The sequence below is a fragment of the Sphaerodactylus townsendi genome, linkage group LG15 (assembly GCF_021028975.2).
Source record: "Sphaerodactylus townsendi isolate TG3544 linkage group LG15, MPM_Stown_v2.3, whole genome shotgun sequence".
Lineage (NCBI taxonomy): Eukaryota > Metazoa > Chordata > Lepidosauria > Squamata > Sphaerodactylidae > Sphaerodactylus > Sphaerodactylus townsendi.
The window spans coordinates 3142151-3164159 of NC_059439.1; the positions used below are offsets into that span (position 1 = coordinate 3142151).

General features: G+C 53.1%; 2 protein-coding genes across 3 annotated transcripts in view; one reads left to right on the top strand and one right to left on the bottom strand.

Moving 5' to 3' along the window:
• KCNH6 (potassium voltage-gated channel subfamily H member 6) overlaps nt 1-22009 on the top strand; it is a 534004-nt gene that overhangs the window by 307915 nt on the left and 204080 nt on the right. The window lies entirely within an intron of this gene.
• LOC125444488 (transmembrane ascorbate-dependent reductase CYB561) lies at nt 2432-21015 on the bottom strand. Of its 2 annotated transcripts, XR_007246219.1 has the most exons (7): nt 20762-21015; nt 16459-16706; nt 15813-15911; nt 14752-14855; nt 11052-11209; nt 7348-8408; nt 2432-2462 (listed from the first exon to the last, which is right to left on the bottom strand). XR_007246219.1 is itself a non-coding variant. In XM_048516928.1 (6 exons), exons 2-6 carry the CDS (start codon nt 16664-16666, stop codon nt 8213-8215), a joined length of 765 nt encoding a protein of 254 aa, XP_048372885.1. In that variant the 5' UTR covers nt 16667-16706; nt 20762-21015; the 3' UTR covers nt 7303-8212. The 2 variants fall into 2 exon arrangements, 1 of the variants encoding a protein (XP_048372885.1); XM_048516928.1 differs by lacking the exon at nt 2432-2462 and having other exon boundaries at nt 7303-8408.

A 22009-nucleotide genomic window follows, 5' to 3' on the forward strand; every position in this document is an offset into this window, starting at 1 on the left:
GTTTTGCTTTGTTTTTCTGTGTGGTGGTGAGACAGTTCAGACCCTTTGCTACGCACAGCTGACCTCAGATAAAGGCAGCACTGTCGAGATTCCCAGCAGTCAGTCGGGCCCTTTTGAGCACAGGATGTCGAAGTCAACTCCAAAGGAGTCTATATACATTCAGCTCGTTCAAGCAAACCTTCCAATCGAAATTTAATTGATTTCCGTGGACGTTTGTAAAACACTTCCTTTTCCTCTCGATTTGCGTCCCATGTTTTTGCCCGGAAATTGTCCTCTTCCGTCAGCCCACGCTGCCCACCTTGTCTCCTTAGAGCAGGGGTAGGGAACCTTTAACACTCAAAGAGCCATTTGGACCCATTTTCCATGGGAAAAGAAAACACTTAGAGCCGCAAATAATTTTTTGAGCATTTAAAATAAAGATAACACTGTATATATTGGGTTTTTTTTACCTTTTACTCCTGGGCCATTCTGAGAAGCTGCATGGATGCTGCCCGCTCTGCCATACCTGCAGGGCAGGTGGCAAGGATGGGGCTGAAGGCTGGCTGGCCCTCACCGGGCCACCGGGAAAGCTTCCACTCCTGGCTCTTCAAAAGAGGCAGGCGGTAGGGGAAGCTCCACGCATGCCCAGCCGGCCACAGGCAGTTGGTGCACTTCTGCCCCAAGCTGCCTGCAGGGCTGGCAAGGATGGGGCTAGCTGCCTGCTCTGTGGAGCCGCAGTGCAAGGGCAGAAGAGCCGCATGCGGCTCTCGAGCCGCAGGTTCCCTACCCCTGCCTTACACCTTGTTAACCTGCACAGAAGGGGGCTTTTAAAAATATTACTGAGGAGCTATGCATAAAAACCCAACCTGCTTTATCTGGGGTGATATGATCGTAGTTGGGATTGCTGGGAATTGGTTGACATCTTTGCCCTGTCATAGACAATTGCAAGTGAAGTTGCTTCGAAAGGCGAGTTCCAAACAGTATTGTATTCATTTGACCATTCAGAGAGGAATCAAAATTGTTTCCCCTTCGGCCAGTCTCTGGGTATCCACCGTGGTTTGTCCTTCAGACTTCTTGTCCCTTTCCTGCTGGGCTTGTTTTCACAATAACTTACCATGATTCCTGCCCTCCAGAAATTCCTGTTATCAGTAGGTTTGTTCTAAAGTAATGGGTGTCTCAGTGTTCTGAAGCCTCATAAGGGAGCAGTGATAAAGGCGCACAGTTTGCCCACTACAGCAATTGGTGGCTCCCGGGCCTGGCAGTGTCCTTTTCCCGCAGGTGCTCTGGGAGTGGATGGATCACCTTGTTTCCCTCTCCTCTGATGATAGCAGGCTGTCATTGAGGCCATATAGCCTCCAGCCAACCAGAGATGCCCCATTTTGATTTGAATTTTTCAGACTCCTTCTACCTCTCTGGCACCTAGCAGCCCCCTTTCAGAACAAGTGTCAAGCCCTTCTCACTTTCTGAGAGTGGTAATCTGGCTCCAGATAAACATGATTCATACTTATCAGGCCCCTGCCAGCATGGGCCACTCAGGGCCAGTGCTGGCAGGGGCTGATGGGAATTGTAGTCCATGAACATCTGGAGAGCCACAGGTTGCAGACCCCTGCCATAGAGGCTTCCATCATCTGTTGACCTCCTCAAAGCAGTACAGTGAGAGCCAAGTCAACCACCCTTGAAAAGCAAGCATGGCCTTTGAGTTCAGGGCTCAGAGGGTCACTGGTTCTGCAGGGCCACCACCCACAAGGCCCTGGCACCCATTCCAAACCATCTTGCAATTTGATTGGAAGGGACTTCTTTGTACTGGAGGGAGCAAGGAAGTTCCTTCATGTGTCTAGACAGAGGCCAGCTAGCCACAAGAGTCTGGAGGAATTTTCAAAGCTGCGTCTACAACTAGAATAGGACAAGCATTGCCCAAAGACGGAACTTCGTATATTCAGCCGAGAACCCTGGTCTGTTGCCTGCAGACACAGAAGATATGGTAAAAACCCTTTGCATTGGAAAACAGAATGAGAACCAGTTCATTTTGATTCCAATACTAGGGGTAAATGGGGTGACTGCATTAGGATTTACACCTTCTTGGTACTACTGAGCCAGTAAGAGCTGTTGAATTTTCTGGCTTGTGATGTGAGGAGATCTGAAAGCTGAATGGCTCTGGTGGCCGGGGAGGGGACCATCCCCTTCCCTGATGAAAAGAATCCCTGATCCCTAGGATAGAAAGGGGGCAATTATCATGTTTGTTGGCGTGGGAGGCTGCCCTCTGTCCTTATAAAGGTCTCACAGACTCCCTGGAATACCACCGGGGTCCCCCTTGAAGTGGGGTACAAGTGGAGTTGAAGGGCTTCTATTGAGGGTCTAGGGTGACAGGTAACAATTGTTCTCCAGATGGAGTATAGTTTCCTTATCATCCCTGCCAGCATCATGCTGGCAGGGGATGATGGGAACTGTAGTCCATAACATCTGGAGGGCCGTGAGTTTGACACCTATGGTCTGTTGCATCACAAGAGTGAAGGTGGCAGATGTACAAAGCAGTGCAAAGTGAATGTTGTCGTGGGCAGCACAGGCTCCTGCCAGCGATGTCAGAATCGTTCTCTACATCACATTCCATACCTGGATGCTTTGCAGGTTATATGTGAAGGGCCTGGATTTTAGAGAGAGAGAGAGAAGTTGCTTCTGCATGTGGGATCATTGCAGGGGCCAGCTGGTTGGTCCTTGTAATTTGTAACCTCGGTTTTTGGCATGAAAAGAGATAAAGTTTTCAGCTGTTGTTCCAAACTTTCCTTGGGTTTGATCCTTTACCTGAACATCTGTGTGTATTGGGGGGGGGGGGGGCTGGGCTGTTATTAGCAGCATTCCAAAACCGGTTTCACAGTCAGGGAGGACCAGGGACTTAATGTGTGTTGGGGGTTGGGGTGTGTGTGTGGAATTGCATTAAAAAGGTCTGCTGGGGAGACCATTCAGTGGGCAGCCTGAAACATTGCTTTCCTCTATTTTGAACCAGTCCCTGCTTCGTCTAACATTTCCCTCACAAACACATTTCTTTGGAACTGTGGGAAAGAGGAAGACAATTAATAAGGTTTTTCCCCCCTTCACAAATAGATCTTATGATCTCCATTTTTTTCCTCAGCCATGTTTTCTGCCTTTTTGGATATTATTTTAAACTTCTTACCATGCATGAAGCCGTGCTGGCAGGGGCTGATGGGATTTGTAGTCCGTGAACATCTGGAGAGCCGCAGGTTGCAGACTCCTGTACTAACCTGAGAAGCTGGAAGCCGTTTTGCTGAGGAGAGTAGTGGGTAGTGAAGGTGGTTATTTCTACTGCTGGTCTTTTTGCCCTGGTAAAAGCCGCTGGTCCCAAATTCTTTAGTGCAATTGGAGTACGAAAAAAATAATCACATTACACCTGGAGGGGCAAATGCTGCTCCTTCTTCTGTATCCCAGACCCCCAGGCGTGGCTGCTTCAAGCACCGAACCTTCACGGTGGCCTAACAGGCAGTCTCGAGTCTGCTGCCATGCTGTGCCATTCCCAGTGCCAATTGGCATTTCACAGTGAGGAAAAGAAGCGGTGGACACATCCAAAGCCATGGGCACAAGACTGCGTGGCGATTCCGCAGCATTCTTGCGCCGGGGTGGGGTGGTGGCTGCTCTTCGTACTCCTGTCTCCCTCCGTCAATGGGGTGCACTTTGCAGTTAGCTTTGTTCACTATGGTAAATGCTGGGTACTTAAAAGTGATTAGTATCTTCATTAGCAATTTATCCAGAGCAGTCCTTGTCAGTGGGCTTACGGGTGGGGTGGGGGGGGGGGCGGTGGGCGGAAGTAATCGGTTCTCAAAGGCATAGCCCAAGCATTAGCTCTTGTACGTAAGCATCAACAGTAATTTGCGGCAATGTTCAAAAGATCCCCAGCAATTCTCTTTTGGGAGCACTCAAGGTTGAACTGTGGCTGTTTTCCGTTCCCGGGGTATGGCTGTGTGCTCAAATGCCGTCGTTGTCTTAGAACTGGGCAGGGGCCAAAATGGCCATTTGATCGGGCTTTGATTTTGGCCTTTGTCTTATGTCCACTGGATCCACCCTGGAAAGGCTGGGGCCACCGAGCATAGCTCTTAATTCTGTTCTCTGTCCGATTTAAACTATTCTTCACATGAGCTTTTTAAAAACTCAGAACGCTGTACCACACTGCCCCCAAGGGCTCCCAGAGGGATTTGTTTTTGAAAAAGATGGTGCAGGAATATTATCCCTATCCCCTGCCCCCCAACATGGAATTTTAGAACTTTATCCACAAAATGAAACACTGAATAAATGAACCTGTTGTGTGCCCAGCAGCATTTCTGCTTGAATGTATGTTTGTGTGTTACCAAAAGCCCCCACAAGGTGTCCCTCCAGCACCACAGACAGGCCTTTGAGAACTTGTTCTTTGCATCTGTTGCCCAGGTGAGGGATCCAGCCAGCTGCCTGGTGTCTACAAACAGGGAATAATTAAAAACTTATCACATGTCAAATGGAGGGGAAAGACTACGGTGAACTGAAGCTCTGCTTGGCTGCAGGCGTCAGCTCTCTTCGTGGTTCTTATGCTGGTTGCCAGGAAGTTCTGCTTTGAGAAGGGTTTCTGTAGAAATCTCATTTAAAAATTCAGATTTTCCAATTCCAAAATCTTTATTAGGTTTGTGCTGGTTTCAAAGAAGCAGAGTCTATATCTGTAGAGCATTTGGGGACGATGTTTGCTCGGCAATACTAAATCTGTAGGGTCTTTTTTTAAAAAATGTGGTTATTCTTACAAGCATCAGATGATGAACTGCAAAGAATATTCTGAAAACTAAGTCCTGGGCCTGAGCATGACAGCAATTAACAAATGACTACTATTCTAGATCCACACAAAGCAAAACCCAAGTGCCGGCTGCTCTGCGCCTTACAGAACGTTGAGAGCATCACTGTGTGCCTGGAAATTCTCCTCCTCTGCTCTGAGTAGTCTCTTGCAAGGTCTTGGATGACAGCCCCCCCTCCTCCCCCGACACGTTGGGTGTTCAGCTCATCCCAAGGGCTTAGAGGGTGCCAGACCTGTCACTCCTCCTGTGCTGCTTGATGCCTTCGCTGAATTTGAGGTGGCTGCAAAAACGGCGGGCGGGGGGGGGGGGGGCACTCGGCCACAAAAGCACAAAGAGGTGGAGAAATCTGCTCCCCCACCCCACCGCCCTCAGAATTACTTGAATATAGTTGCTGGACTCCCGTTCAAATGCTTTTTTTCCCCTCCGCTGACACAGACATCACATTAAGGGCTGAAATGACTTTGGGTGCAGGTGGTGGTCAGAGCTTGAATTACACTGGAGAAGGTGGATTGTTAACATCTCCACCGGAATGGGCCCCTCCCTGGCCAGCAAGTGAAGCCCTCCCTTCTGAGCCCAGTTTGGAGCGGCTCTCCCCCCCCCCCCCCCCCCCCCGCAGATGCTGCTAGCTTAGGACTGGCGGTTTATGTTTTAACATTTGGGGAACACCATGTGAAGCAGACTCGGGTGAAAAGAGGCTGAGGCTTCTCTGCTGGCTATTTGCCCCCCTCCCCCCAATTTGTCAGAGAACAAGAACAACTTGGCTTGGGTAAGCACTAGGCTGTCCATTCTTTACACTGGGGGTGGGGGACGGGGACAGGGTTGTTCCTCCAACTCCAATGGTGGCCTCCCACTCTTGCCCCCCCCTTTTCCAGTGGGGCTCCTTGACTCAGCACTGCAGCATTTTGGCAGCCATCTCTGCTTTGCCTTTGTACGATACCCGCTCTCATTTGCCCTCCTTCTTCAAGACTCCTGATGGAAAGATGGGTTCTTTTTGCTTTTCTATAATTTTGATGTAAAGGATTTTCTCTGTACAGTATACTATTCAATTGCATGTTCTGTTCTCTTCCTGATATATTGAAACAAAACACAGTTTGTGATATTTTGCAGTGGGGCCGTTGCACACGCCCCTGCGCTTGGCTGAGGCTCTTGGCCTCCCCTGTATAAGAGGAAAGAAAATCCCTTCTTTCCCTTCACTGTACTTGCTTGAGCAGAGTTTTATTGTCTGTACATGTGAGCTGTGAGATAGACGTGGAAAAAAGTTCAAAAAGAATGCATTCTCCCCTCCCCTGCCCCACTGTATACAGATTGTAAGCTGTACAATGAACTGTATGTATGAAAAAAATGTACTTATTTATAAATGGTTAACACTTAGAAATGTGGTGTCGGCTACTCTGTCAGTCTTCAGGCTGAGGGGGGGGGGGGGACAAGTACACAAGGAAGGATTCTAGCCACAAACACCACAACCAGCACAGCTGGTTCAGCAAGCCTTTCTTTGCAAGGAACCCCTTAGTCCCCTCAGCAACCTCCTAGACCATAGGTGTCAAACTCACAGCCCTCCAGATGTTATGAACTACAGTTCCCATCATCCCCTGCCAGCATGATGCTGGCAGGGGGTGATGGGAACTGTAGTCCATAACATCTGGGCTGCGAGTTTGACACCTGTGTCCTAGACCTATCATTTTTTATTTGTAGACTGCCCCATCCCCAAAGGGCTCTGGGCGGTGCACAACAATATCCACATGTGTACATCATTACAATCAGTGCAATTACTAAAACCAATAAAATCCATTAAAAACAGCGGTCAGTACAAAATATCAGTGTCCCAAAACCCAATTTATTTAAAGGCCTCCCTAAGAAGAGGGAGTGGCCGGACTCCCTCTAAGAGGGCAGCATAAGGTGGTAAAATAAATATAGGGGGGGGGGCGCACATTTCAGCGACTGGACACTCCAAAGGCCCTGCGGAACTCACCAAGGTCCTGCAGGGCCCGGACAGCTGGAGGCTCAGGGGTTTAAAACTCACACTCCCCTCCCATGGGGGCTGTTTTCTGGCACGTGGCCTTGCTCCAGAGCAGAACAGCTGCCTCTAAAACACAAGGTCACGTGTTTGAGCCACCTCTGGGCCGTGGTGTTCTATGCGCACTGCAGGCTGCAGTCAGTCCTGTTTAATGTGGAGTCCGGCGCTTGCTGCAAATATTTATTGAAAACCACTCAACCCAACAGCACAAGAGATCCCAGCCAGGACGAAATTTGCATTCTGGTAATTATTTTAAACAGAATTACATGGTACTTTCAAAGAAAAATAACTGTTCCAGGGAACTCCTGGAAAATAAATATTTTATGTACAAGCATAATTACCATTTCCATAGCACACAGGTGTCAAACTCGCGGCCCTCCAGATGTTATGGACTACAGTTCTCATCACCCCCTGCCAGCATGCAGGATGGTCTAGGACACAGGTGTCAAACTCGCAGCCCAGATGTTATGGACTACAGCAGGATGATGGGAACTGTAGTCCATAACATCTGGAGGGCCGCGAGTTTGACACCTATGCCATAGCACATTTCTAGTGCTTCAACATACCTCTCCCACCGAGCACATCTCGTCACTCAGCCTACCGGGTTTAGGCAAGAATTCCCTAATATGAGTTTGGAACAAAAACTCTGCTTTTTCATCTCAGCTGGATGTTTAAAACCCTGCAGGAAGTTTAACAGACGTGCATCTCCCTCTCCACTCAGGATAAGTAAAGAGACGAAGTAAATGACTCTGTTTTCGTTTCGGTTGAAGTGTGGTGGCAACCGCCGCCCATTGTTCTGTCGAAGCCCCACAGAACAAAATCAGAAAGGGCAAAGCACCAATCAAACTTCTGCCCAAGAGTGAGAGAGGGGGAGGCAAGAGTCAGGTCAGGGTGAAAATGCAGGTCGTGCCCGGAAGCCATTTAAAACCACTGGACCCGGCCCTGGCGCTGAGAATTTATTTTATTTTTATGATAAGCAGCGTGGCTTCCAAGTGCCCCAAACTCACTGCCTTCCCCCTTCCAGAACCCGCCTTGGTACCTATCAGTCCTCCTCTAGGCTGAGCAGAGAAATCTCTTGCAAAGCGGCCCATGATTAGCTACAGAAGCACACCACCACTGGGAGAGGCACAAGAGAGGCCTCCTGAACCACCCTCCGCACGGGGAGGCCTGGCACACAATCCAGATGCACAAAAGCAGCAGTAAAAGCCATTGAGAACATTTGCACAGCTTCTGACTGAGGCCCCTGCTCCTGGGGGACCAACTAAGGGTAGGGAAACAGACGCGGTGCTGCACGGAAGGCAAAGAGGGGCTGTTTACACCCAAGAAGCAGGGAGGGGCCCACAAGCAACAACACACACACACAGCGCCCCTGTCTGTCTGCCTCGGAGCGACCCCCTCAGTGGGAGGCAGCTGGGCTGTCTCCTTCCGTGAGGGTTTTGAAATCCATGGAAAGGGCCAGCTCTTCGGCCAAGGGCGGTCTCTGCCACTCGTCCCGGGTCAGGATGTAGGCCAGAACTGCCCCAAAGGCCACCAGCAACAGGCCCAAGATGTTGGCCAAGACACCTTCAGGGACGAATGCACTGTAGCTGTCCCTGCAGAAGGAGAGAAGGCATCTCAGAACAGCCACTTTTTTAAAAGACTCCCAACCTTTACAGAGCTCTTGTACGCGTTGGCCTGTATGGATCCTGTACCACTTACATCCAAAAACCAGGCGGAAGAGGGCAGCCCCTTGATTCCCTGGTGGGAAGGGTTTTTTTTTTTGCTAGGAGGCTCATTTACAAGTCCCTAATTAGGGAGGAGGAGGGGAAGAAGAAGAGTTTGGATTTATATCCCCCCCTTTCTCTCCCGCAGGAGACTCAAAGGGGCTGACAATCTCCTTGCCCTTCCCCCCTTACAACAAACACCCTGTGAGGTAGGTGGGGCTGAGAATGCTCAGAAAAGCTGTGACTAGCCCCAGATCACCCATCTGGCGTGTGTGGGAGTGCACAGGCTAATCTGAATTCCCCAGATAAGCCTCCACAGCTCAGGCAGCAGAGCGGGGAATCAAACCCGGTTCCTCCAGATTAGAATGCATCTGCTCTTAACCACTGCGCCACTGCTGCTCCTAGAGACCCCTTGTCCAGAGTCTGCCCCAAACCAGCTAGGGAGGGGAGGCAGAGCACCCCTGAAGAGACCAGCCTGGGTCTCGTTGTCCTGAGCGGTGGTAGGGATTTCCCCTGAGCAAGAACAGGGCTCTACTTCCTAGTGAGTTTCCCAGGGGACACTACTTGCCACTATGAGTTGGGGACTGGTTCTGGGTCCACACCATGACAGGGTTGAGCTCAGACAGTCAAGGAGCTGGGTAGTGGAAAGGTCTCTGACAGCCAAGAGATGCCAGTCAGGAGGAGAGCCAAAAAGAAGGCAAATGTAAGTGATGAAGCTCTTGGGGTCTGCAACCTGCGGCTCTCCAGATGTTCATGAACTACAATTCCCAACTGCACCTGCCAGCATGGCCAATTGGCCATGCTGACAGGGGCTGATGGGAATTGTAGTTCATGAACATCTGGAGAGCCACAGGTTGCAGACCCTGACTTAAGCTGTCTCTGCCCATAATAAGGCTGCCTCTTCCAAAGGAGACAGCTTCCCCACCATTTCCTCTTACACCTGATGCAGCTGCCGGTGGATCTGTTGGGCTACCCACAGATGCCTGCCACTGGGCTTGCCCTTTAAAGTGCCAGGACAACACTTCCCACCCCCCCCCCCACAAATCTCTCAGAATTTTAGCAGGAAACCAGAGGTGGAAGAGCTAATTAGCTTTGTGCCCCACTAGACATGAAACCATCATCAAGAGAGTGGATTTACAAGAACTCTCAAGAGGACGGATCCAAGTAAAGAGGATGCTCTCCAAAGAAAAGGCAGTATGATGCAGCAGCTAAGAAAGTCAATGCAATTCTGGGTTGCAACAATAGGAATATAGTGTCTAGATCAAGGGAAGTAACTGTCAGAACATGTGTTTAGATGAGCAAAATCTAAATGACAGCTGGACCCTCCTTCTAGCAGGTGCCGTGTGCAGATTAGGACTGAGTGCACAGCTTGTACCACGTGCAAAACCTGATAAGGTGAGGGCACCTGATTGGTACCACTTTTGTATATAGTCAGCACAGACAGCAGAGCGATGTGTGCCTGCAAACACCTGTGGTCTGGCGAAGCACTTTGTCAGTAGATAGCAATAAATAGAACTGCGCTGGTGACTGTGTGTCTGTCAGTTCTTGTCTACACTGCATCCTGCAAGGTGGTCTACTCCGAGTAAATCCGCTGCTTCAACAGTAACAGTACCACTCATTTCTGCATTGGTCAGACCTCAGCTGGAACCCTGTGTCCCGTTCTGGGCACCACAGTCCCAGAAGGACATTGTCAAGCTGGAGCGTGTGGCCAGAGAAGGGTGACCAAAATGGCAAAAGGTCTGTTAAACATTCGATGAGGTGTCATGTTCAAAAGGAAACAACCTTGTTTTCTGCGGCTCCAGAGACCAGGACAAGGCGTCATGGATTCAAGGTACAAGAAAAAGGATACCACCTAAACCAGGGGACTGCAACCTGCGGCTCTCCAGATGTTCATGGACTACAATTCCCATCAGCCCATGCCAGCATGGCCATGCTGGCAGGGGCTGATGGGATTTGTAGTCCATGAACATCTGGAGAACCGCAGGTTGCAGACCCCTGACCTAAACAGTAGGAAGAGCCTCTTGATGGCAAGAGCTGTTCGACAGTAGAATGAGAGTGTGGTGGAGTCTCCTTCTTCGGAAGTTTTTAAACATTAGAACATAAGAACAAGCCAGCTGGATCAGACCAGAGTCCATCTAGTCCAGCACTCTGCTACTCACAGTGGCCCACCAGGTGCCTTTGGGAGCTCACCTGCAAGACGTGAAAGCAATGGCCTTCTGCGGCTGTTGCTCCCGATCACCTGGTCTGTTAAGGCATTTGCAATCTCAGATCAAAGAGGATCAAGATTGGTAGCCATAAATCGACTTCTCCTCCAAACAAAGACTGGATGGCCACCTGTCAGGGCTGCTTTGATTATGTGCAGGGGGTTGGACTTGATGGCCCTCGTGGTCTCTTCCAACTCTACGATTCTATGATTTCAGCGCCATCACGGATGCGCTCAGCCTCATGCGCCCTCTGTCAAGATGTTTGGACTTCCCAAGGAAAAATCTGAGCAGCCCGATTGAAAAGATGAGCTGGAAGAAAAGAACCTACCTTATCTTGAAGAGGAGCAGTTCCAGGATCCCCAGCAGCGCAGTGGCGAGAGACAGGATGAAGAGGAAGACCCCGAAAAACATGTGATGAGGTTTGTATCTGCTGCGAACGGAGAACGAGACTCCGGGGCAGAGGAAAAAGACCAGTCCGAGCAGCCACTTGGGAGAGGAAAGCCAGGCTAAGAATCACATTCGAGGCTTCCAGCAGGCTCCAGCCCCTACACGGCCCCCTCCCTCACCTGCAGGATCACTGCGATGAGGCTCTTCAACGTCCAGCAGCCCCAACTGACCCCAGAAAAAGTGGACTGAGGGCAGAAGTGGAGCCCTACTTTCACGGCTGTGTGTTTCTTGTCAGGTTGAGCTGGCATTTCCCCAGACCTGCCTGCAGTCACACAGCAGCTGTGGAGGAAGGCACTTTTAAAGTCCCCAGCAGCCCAGTTCAGCTTGGCTCTCTGTGGCACAAGAGGAAGGGAGCACCTTCCATAGAGTTTTCCAGAGCCTAAACGGCCCCAGCAAGAAGGCTGGAGCCACAAATGCTTGTAATACACCATGTCCAGCTCCAACTCCACACAGTCAAAAAGTGATGTGATGTGCAGGCCTGGATCTGGGTGGGATCTGGATCCAGGGATCTGGATCCCTGCAACTCAATGAAGCGGGGCAAGAGGCACACCCTGGAGAGCCCAGCGATTCTTTCCCACCCTCTTTGGATGAAAGTTCCCTGTTTCCCTGCACCTGCCAAAGTATTTGCTGATTTTAAGCCATGTGGGGAGTTGCCAACTTCCATGTAGCACCAGACCTCCCACTATTACAACTGTCATCCAGACAGCCAACATCAGTTCCCCTGGAGAAAATAGCTGCTCTGGAGGGGGACCTCTATGGCACTCCCCTCCCTAGACCTCAGCCTCCCCAGGCCCCGCCCTAAAATCAATCCAGAGCTGCCAACCAGTGGTGGAGCGGCAAGGCCCCTCCCCCTTTTCCTTGCGACCCCTGTGCCCCCTTCTCACACATACCTTAATTCCTTTTCTTTTTCTAGTACTTTTTCAGGCTGAAAAAAGTGGCTATTTACAGTTCAGGCTCAAAAACAGCCTGAGGAACTACAGTTCCCAGGAGACCTTGGGGCTCACAAGGTCTCCTGGGAAGTATACCTCCTCAGGCTGTTTTTAGCCTGAACTGTGAAGAGGCCGCTTTTTTCATCCTGAAAAAGTACTAGAAAAAGAAAAGGAACTAAGGTAAGTGTGGGAAGGGGGGTGGGTGCACCACGGGGGGCCATGGGTGGGGCGGAAAAAACACTGCGCACCTGGCGCAGTTTGGCCCAGCTACGCCTCTGCTGCCAACCCTCACCGTGTGCCAGAGAGGCCCCACATGTCCAACATGTGCAGAATGTGCAGAACAGGAGAGCATGCTTATGAAGGGATCAGAACGGCCATAGAATGGAACAGGCAGGAAGGCACTGGTGTTAATGAACACGGTTGTGGTCTCTTGCAATTGTTAGTGGATGGAGTACCTTCTGTCGCTTACCTTTGTAATCCACCCTGCATTTTTTGTGGTGTCTCTGGCCCGAGAGAGCTTCCTGTTTGCGCGGTTTACCTGTTCGTGTAATCCCAGACCTGACGCATAATTTGCTGCGAGGATGTCTGGTTGGGATTTTAAAAAATATTTTGTAGTGTGCCTTGAGACCTTACCCACAGGCACCCGAGCAACAGGCCTTGCCACAACCACCGAAGAAAACAGCCTCATTAAGCTCCTAACAGATAACAGCCATGTTCAAAAGCAAGCAGGCAAAGATGCCATGGGAAATGCGAAGGATCACACACACAGCTAGGCTTTAGATCAGTGTTTCCCAACCTTTTCGAGGTCAGGGTACCCTTGACCTCACTCTTCATATCTCACGGTACCCCTGCCGCCACCCTCCATCTTCCCCTCCCATTGCCCCTGCTTGCCACACCCCCCACCTTCCCCTCCCAGGGTGAAGGGAAGCACTGGGGGTGGGGGTGGCTGCTGACCTTGTGGCAGGTCCTGCCCCATGGGCCAGCTCCATGTCCTTGCTGGCGCCGGTGGGAGACACCACAAAAATGAGGGGGGGGGTGGTAGTGTTGCCGCGGTACCCCTGGGACATGCTCACGGCACCCCAGGGCACCAGGGCACCCTGGTTGAGAATGGCTGCTTTAGATCCACATCACCCGTGATCCATTTCACAGTCCTTCCCTCCCCCCACCCCCAATTCCTTTCTCCTTTCAGAAATGGAAAATAACCTCAGAGGTTATGACCATGGGGGGGAGGGAACACTGCAGGAACCAGGACAGAAAGCCTCCAGAATTCCTACTCAAGAGAACTCAGAGCAGCCTTTGTGAGCTCCCCTCTGGGGCTTGACCTGCAGAAAGGGGGAGCGGGCAGAATGGCCGTCGGCCTGGGAGGATTTCAGGGTTCCGTGAGGCCTGTGATGCCCGCCAAGTGCCTGTGGGAAAATCAGGGCACACCGAAGCTGTGGTTCTCTGAGGGCTGCGGCACTGCACGCCCATGAGCACGCAGCGCCTCAAGGAAAGCAGCAGGCTTTGCCTCGTGGATTAAGTGCAAACTGGACCAAACGTGCTGTGGAAAATGGAGCTGGGTTGGAGTCCTCTGGGCATGGGACAGGCAGTGCTACGGTCTCCGTGCTCTGGACCTGGACCTGGCTAGCTGGACCTGGACCTGGCTAGAACTCCGGAAGGGCTCACGTCCAGATTTGCGTTGAATGGCATTGATGCACAAACACGCGTGGCACATCGGCGCTGGCTCAAGCAATTTATGTTACCTGTTAGTTACTTGTAAAGTATGCCAAATTGTTGGCTATTAGACTTCTCAAACTATTATATCTCCATAACACATATATATCTCCACTTTAAATCCAATTCATGCCACTATTTATTACAACCTTCTCTCAAGTCCATAATCATATATTTGTTAAACCAACAATGTCCATAATCACAATTAATTGTTATGAACTTGTATCACAGTCACAACAGGTGACATTGACGCAATAATATTTACAAGATTATGGACACTGTTGGTGTAACAAATATATGATTATGGACTTGAGAGAAGGTTGTCTTGTAATAAATAGTGGCATGAATGGGATTTAAAGTGGAGATATATATGTGCTATGGAGATATAATAGTTTGAGAAGTCTAATAGCCAACAATTTGGCATACTTTACAAGTAACGAACAGGTAATATAAATTGCTTGAGCCAGCGCCGATGTGCCACGCGTGTTTGTGTATCTTATATTGTTTTGAACGTAGCACATTCATTTCATAGATTGTCCAGATTGGCATGGATGGCAGTGGAACCCTTCAAGTGCAGCACACGCTGCCGGCTTCTTTAGTCCAGAGCTCTACTCGCCCCTGTGCTGCCTATCAAAGTTAGTCGTGTTTGCTCAGACTTGAAGCCCTCCAGGATCTCGGGGGGGGGGGGGGTTCCACATCCCCCACAGCCTGGTCCTGCTAACTCAGGGGTCTGCAACCTGCGGCTCTCCAATTGGCCACGCTGGCAGGGGCTGATGGGAATTGTAGTCCATGAACATCTGGAGAGCCGCAGGTTGCAGACCCCTGTTCTAACTGGAGACACTGCCGGGGATCGAACCTTTGGTGTGCCACACAAAGGCTGTCACTGAGCCATCGTGGTTCCCCTTCAGACAGCCTCAGAGCTGCCACCTGCCAACTCACCTGGAGCACGTAGAAGCTAAAAGCAGCAATTCCACACCAGCTGTGGAGGCTGTACATGTTCGGGAAACTTTTCTTCTTGTGGTACTCAAAGACAGCGATCAGACCTAGAAGAGCAGGCAGGCACAGACCTCTCTTTAGCACCCCCCCCCACCACTCATAATTCCCTCCCTCCTTCCCCCACTTACTAAGCTGGGGCAAGTGCACTTGACCCCCAAGAAGAGTTCAGACGGGGGGGGGGGGGGGCAGGCCAGCTAAGAAGTGGTCCCTTCAGATGGCTGTGAGTGGCACGAGGGGGGCAGGAGTGCCAGCTGAGCTGGTGAGGCATCAGGCTTCAGCTCCTGTGCCCAATCCCATCCTGCCTGACTGAGAAACCAGCATTCTCCAACAAGACATTGGGGGGCGGGGGGTATCAGAGGAGCTGAGTGCCCTGTGGCCCTGAGCTATGAAAAAATGGGGAATGCCTAAGGCAGTGATGGCGAACCTATGGCACGGGTGCCAGAGGTGGCACTCAGAGCCCTCTCTGTGGGCACATGCAAACAGAGTTTGTCATGTGGGGGGGAAATTGCCCCCCCCCCCCCACACATCTAGGCTGGCCTGGGCCGCTGGGCTCGATTATTAGCATTAAACCTAAGACCTAGTTTTGGAGAAGCAGTATAGGTAATCCTGTTAAGCACTGTTAAACCCCACTGATTTTCATGCAAAGAATTACAGCACAATCCTTTACCTGGGAGTAAGCTCGGTTGCTGGCAATGGGGCTTGCTTCTGAGTAAACCCTCCTAGGGTCGTGATTCACCCATTCGAAGAGTTGCATGGTTGCTTCAAAGCAAAGCCAACAACTACCACCAAGCTTACTCCCGGGTAATGCATGCTTCAGAGCCAACCTTTTTTTCTAAACTAAAACCTCAGCATTCAGGTTAAATTGCCGCGTTGGCACCTTGCGATAAAAAAGTGGGTTTTGGGATGCAGTTTGGGCACTCGGTCTCAAAAAGGTTCGCCATCACTGGCCTAAGGGGTGAACAGCCTGAAGGTGGAACGAAGTCTGCGGGGCTTTTCTGACTCACCCACAAGGGCAATGACCAGGGCCAAGGCATGGAGGAGGCCGTGCAGGATCTTGGTGGAACGCTTGCTCTCGTTCCTGAAAACGCGATACACCAGGAGTGCTGCAAGAGGAAGGGGGAAACAGACATGAGGCACCTGGCTGGCAGGAAGGCCCTGCTGCGCTTCTCCCTGGCAAGAGGCCCAGAGGACATGGGATGGTTGGGAGAGGGCGGACGGTTGCTGCTCTACACGCTTGCTTCTGGCTTCCCTACACACAGCATCACTCATCACTGATGCAGGCAGGAGTCACCACGGGAGGATGGCATCTAGATGGCAGAGGAGCTGCAGAGAAGGGGACAGCTTCGACCATTCCTCAGAATACCAGCACCTTGAATTGTGCCCAGAAACAATTTGGGAGCTGTCACAGACAGGCCAGTGATCCAGTGATGACCAAACACTTCCCAAAGGCCGACCCACACTGAGTGCATTACAGTAATCTAATCTAGTTGTAACCAGGGTGTAGCACCACTCTCCTTACCCCGGAGGACACAAAGCTAAGAAAACACATTACATTTAGTTAGCAAAATGAGAGAAGAGCCTAGTCACTGTTCCCATATTCATATTCTTTGCACAATTTTTACAAATCACTGTAATTTTGCAAGCACTCACCATCTCCTTGCAAGAACACCATTCCAACAACCATGCACAGAGGATGGACGTTAAACTGCAGCTCCGAGCTCTCCCAAGCGATGCCCCCACGATACACTCCCATCCAGGCTCCCAAGACCAGGATCACGGCCAGGCCCAAGGTCTGCGAGGCGGCCACCAGGTAGGTGAAGCCCCCTGAGAGGGGCGCGGGGACAGCCAAGTCCTCCATGCTACACACAGGTGTTGCTGGAAAGAGCAAAGATCTGGAGCTGCCAAAGAAGAAGAAAAAAGCTGTCAAGGGAGGGGGGTCAGAACAGAGCGCGACCGGGCCTAGAAGGGGATGCCTCCTCTGGAAGTCCTGAGAGCATCAGGGAGTAGTTTGGTGGACGTGTCCCTTACTGGCCCAGTGTAGCCACACCCTAGAGCAGGGGTAGGGAACCTGCGGCTCTCCAGATGTTCAGGAACTACAATTCCCATCAGCCCCTACCAGCATGGCCAATTGGCCATGCTGACAGAGGCTGATGGGAATTGTAGTTCCTGAACATCTGGAGAGCCGCAGGTTCCCTACCCCTGCCCTAGACCAATTGGCTATGCTGGCAGGGGCTGATGGGAATTGTAGTCCATAACATCTGGCGTGCCAGAGGTTCACCACCACTGCCCTAGACGCACAGGTGTCAAACTCGTGGCTCTCCAGATGTTATGGTCTACAGCCCCCATCATCCCCTGCCAGCATCATGCTGGCAGGGGATGATAGGAACTGTAGTCCATAACATCTGGAGGGCCACGAGTTTGACACCTATGAGAGGTGAGATTCACACTATAATATGGTCAGGTACCCCTGGACTCCTCACAGATTTTATTCTAGTAGAAGCGTTGGAGATTCAGAGGTGACGTCATCATCAGACATGAGACATACCCTTACGATCAATCAGTTCACTGGGACTGGGTGGGTCGGGGGTGGTGATGGTGCTCCCAACTGTTAGGCAAAGTGGGATCTTGTTTTAAACCAGCCTGGATTTGTGAAATTTCCTGCTTCTGTCTTTTGCTGTCTTGCGTGCTAGATCAGCCTACTGGTCCCCAACACAGAAGCATGAATGCTTGCAGAGCGGGGATCTGAGCTTGAGTCTCTCAGACCCTGGTTGAACACTTTCAAGTATATGATATTTAAGAACAAGCTGAATTGGGTGAAAGGACGTGGCCCACAGAGGGAATATAAAATACAGGGGTTTTCTTATGCCAAGAAAATAAGCTTTGCTTTGGACCAGATGCTTTACGCTGCCCACCCTCTTAATTCCGCTGGTGTGCAATTTCAGGTGATTCAAAGCACAGCTGTCTTCAGTCCTCGGGGCATGAAAGCAATTGGCGACACAAAAATGGACTTTAGGCTAGACCACAGGTGGCCAGCCTATGGTACTCCAGGTGTTCATGGCTCCAATTCCCACCAGCCCCTGCCAGTTGGCCAAGCTGGCAGGGCCTGATGGGAACTGTAGTCCATGAACATCTGGTGCACCATAGGTTGGCCACCCCTAGACTAGGCCCTCCCCACAGCAGCTTGGCATGCATTTACTGTCTGAGAATCTGGGGCTACATGATTTGAAACAGTGCAAAAATTATTTTGGGAAGCAAAACGAATTACATACCAACCATGTTTGTGTCAGTCTAAAACTCAGGTACCAGGAGCACCAAGTCAGAAACACCAAACTAGCTTCAACCCCACAACAGGTGACCCACTGGCCTGATCAGCACAGCTACTCTTACACACGGGTCGCCACACGCAGTTTATTTCACTGGGGTCACGTTGGGGGAGGGGCACTGATCCTTATGCACAACCTGCACACATTTATTTGTACCCAGAGTACAGCTTTTATTAGATCATAACAGCTAATTGCATTAAGACAATTGGCTTAGTCTGTTCCATTTCCCTGCAAGTGTCCGCTGTGTGCAGCCCCTGGGGCACCGGCGTTCCTGGAAAAGGGACACGGAGAACTGAAGCCGGACAGGCCGTCTGGTTGCCAGGAGACCACCCCTCCGATCACAGGTGGGCTGCTGTTCTTCTCACACACCCAATCCACTGCAGCAAACAGCGGGGCAGAGATTTTACCCGCAACCACAGTAGGACCCCATCATGTCTGTTACATTTGTCGGCCCCTCTCCCCCCACACCTCCAGTCAGGGTCCAAAAGGCCACGCCTGAACGGGATGGACTGTGGGTCAGCTCAAAACTCTCCCGGCTACAGACACTTGGTCTTGGCTTCCAATCGACTTTGGAGAGGTCTCACTGGGTGCAGGGGTCTTCAACCTGCGGCTCTCCAGATGTTCATGGACTACAATTCCCATCAGCCCCTGCCACCATGGCCAAAGACCCAAAAAGCCGGCGGGAAGTGTAGTCCATGAACATCTGGAGAGCCGCGGGTTGCAGACCCCTGCATTGGGGCAACACGGACCAGAGAGGAAGAGAGACCAGATCAGATACTGCCTAAATCCTCTGGAGAATGCCAAATTCATCCCTGCCAAGAAGGCACATTTAACGTTGAACACACACGGCTTCCGAAAAGCTTTTACCGCAAACCTGGCAAACAATCTGAGGACAAAGGGCATATTTTATGAAAACTGTATGATGGAAGCAGAACAGATCAGGCAAAATGCTTTTTCCAAACTACCTGGATTGTAGATTTTGAGCCACAGAAGGTGGAGCAGGTGCGAGGGGGGGCCGGCACTCGGCAGCTCGCGGCTACCAGAAGATTTGAAAGCTACTCCTGAGCACCTGGCATGTTTAGTGCAGAAAACTAAGAAACAGGCATCCAGAAAGGGAATCAGAATGTCCGGCTCCCCCCAAGGAAAGGGGGAGCAGCCACAGAGCCGGGGGGAGGTTCCTGGGAGCAAAGCCAGCCGGAGGAGCCAGCGGCCGGTTCCCTCACGTGGCCTGGGAAATACCTCCTTCGAAGGGACTAGGCCAGTGACCACACCTCTGCTGTCTCCGTGAGCCAGGAAAAGTGGGGACAAGGAACTGCTTCAGCTGGATTTGCTATTTATGCCCCCTCATCCTCTTCAACGAAGACCCAAAGCATCCTTCTCCTCTCCTCCATTCCACTTTCACAACAACCCTGCGGGGTAAATTAGGTGGAGTTGGTGTAACTAGCCCAGGGCCACCTTGTGAACTTCCAGAGCACAGTGGCGATTTCCACACAGGCCCCCAGGTGAAAGCCGGAAGCTCGAACTACTACACCACACCAGCGGGGGAAGGGGGGGCTACTGTGGGGTAGAAAAAAGCCACTGGGCCTCTTGCTCAGGGTCGTGCCGGTTTTGTAAACCAGGGAGTGGGGAAAGGAGGTGACTTTGAAAACTGGTGGCAGTGCCTACAGGGCTAGCGTGCCGGTGGCGACAGTAGGAGGGATGGGGTGGGCTTGCCCTGAAGACCCCCCACTACATGGAAATCCCCCCCCCCCGACGGTGGTCCCCTGAGTCCCCTGGCGGCAGGAGAGCCCTTCTTGGGAGGGGGCCTGGTCAGGAACGGCTGCAGACGAACGCGCGGAGGGGGGGGGAGCCCTTCAGACCTGCGGCCCCCGGCTCGGCACCCCATAGGGCAGAGGGGCTCTCGGAAGGCCCCTCGGAGCTGCCCGGGGGGGGGGGGGAAGCCGCGCAAAAGTTGCGCAGAGACCCGAAAAGCTCCTCGGCGGCGGGTGGGGTGGGGTGGGGGGCGCGGCAGTAGACGCTCCCCCTGACCCGAGACCCTCCGAGCGGGGGGAGATCCCTCGGGCGCTCCCCGGCCCCTCCGCAGGAGCTCTGCCCCCTGGCCGGCAACCCACCCCGAGGGCCGAAGCTCAGGAGTCCCCCCGCAGCGCCGCCCCCTCCCGCCCTCGGAGCCCCTCCGCCGCCCCTCCTTCGGGGCGCCTTTCCCCGGGGGCGGCCAGAGAGCGCGGAGCTCCCTGCAGGGTAGGACGGGGAGAGGAGTGCCTGCGCCCTCCGCCTCCTTTGCAGCCCCCAAAGAGCGCTCCCTGCCGGGGGGCTCCAAGAGGAAACTCCGAAGCCCCCCACCCCCACCCCCACCCCCACCCGCCGGGCCTTGGTTTGGTCGCTGCGGTCCCTTCCGGCGAAGACTCCCCCGGGCCCCCACTCGCGCCTCCACGGGACCACCGGGCAGGGCACAGGGCCGACCCTGCGGGAGCGCCGAGGGGAGGGGGCGAGGGGGGCGGGGATCACGGACCCCCCCCGGCTGCCCCCCCTGCAGGCGACTCTCCGCCCGAAGCGCCGCACGCGCCCCCCCCCCCCCGCAGCCCGGGGCTTGAGCCGGGGCCAGAGCCCGCCCTCCCGGACGCCCCACTCACCTCCGGCTGCCACGCGGGCGCCCCTCCCGGCCCGCCTTCCTGGCTGCGGCCGCACCTGTCCCCCCTCCCGGCCGGCGGGCGGGGCTGGGCGGCGCTTCCCGGCAGGGCAGGTGGCTCCCCGAAGGCCGCTCCGGCCGCCTGCCAGGGCCTCGGCGGGGCTCCGGTAGACTGCTCCGGGCTGCGGGGACGGCCGCTGCGTCTGGACGAGGCGCAGCCCTCCTCTGCCCTCGAGCGCTGGCCAATGGAGCCGAGGAAGGCCACGGGCAGCTCCGGGCGGGGGCGGGGGCGGGGAGGGAGGGAGGGAGGGTGGCTCCCGCCGCTGGCGAACCTTCTCACAGCGCTCCCCCCCCCCCAGTCAGTCACCCCCTCCCCGGCTCTGGCGGCTCAAGCTGGAGGGTCCGGCCAAGCCACTTCGGCCTCCCCCGGGGGGGGGGTGGGGGGTGGGGGCGAAGGGGCCTGGCGGGGGCGCAAGGGCCCTTCTCGCTGAGACGAGCCGCACCCGTTGGGGGGTGGGGGGGTGGGGGAAGGCAGGTCCCCAACCCAGCTGCAGGCGCACATCCTGAGCAGCTTCGAGCTGAAGGTCCGGGGGGTGGGGGGGGAGGCCGAAAGGAAAGAAGGGGGGCTGCGGGCTTCCTCCCCGGGCCATTTCCCTTGGCGGGGGGGGGGGAGGCTTTTCTGCGTGCAGCTACAGAAATCGGCACCCGGGGCCAGCACGGAAATTGCACCCGCCCCACCCCGTGAGGAGGATGTTATTTAGAATATACTACACCCCCCCCCCCTACTAACTTAAGAACCAGCCGACAGGTAAAGGACACAGTAGTACAAGTGCAATGCGAGAGCACACCTGACCTGTGATGATAAGAAGAGGCAGCAAACATGAAGCTTGCAACTTGAATACACAAACAAGAAGACAGCACAACACACACACGCGCACACACACGTGCCAGCTATCCAGTAAGCCCTGGGAAACCTGAAGCAGGGGCCTGCAAAGAAAGTCCCCCTTGGGGACCCTAACTCACTAGTTTATTGGATGTTGTGGGTTTTCCGGGCTGTGTGGCCGTGGGCTGGTAGATCTCGCTCCTAACATTTCGCCTGCATCTGTGGCTGGCATCTTCAGAGGTGTACACACCAGACACAGTGTGTAACAGACTTCCCTCTGTGATACACCTCTGAAAATGCCAGCCCTGTTCTCTCAGCTACCTGAGCAGCCTCAGCTGTCCAGAGGAAACCCTAGAGCAGCTTGCTGCA

Bases quoted from the DNA above. Each gene is read 5' to 3' on its own strand.
- LOC125444488 (XM_048516928.1), bottom strand. From the start codon at position 16,666: ATGGAGGACTTGGCTGTCCCCGCGCCCCTCTCAGGGGGCTTCACCTAC. The intron at 15,912-16,458 runs GTGAGTGCTTGC...TTCCTCTTGCAG, and splicing joins GGTGTTCTTGCAAGGAGATG to CACTCCTGGTGTATCGCGTT. The intron at 14,856-15,812 runs GTGAGTCAGAAA...CTGCTCTTCTAG, and splicing joins CCTGGTCATTGCCCTTGTGG to GTCTGATCGCTGTCTTTGAG.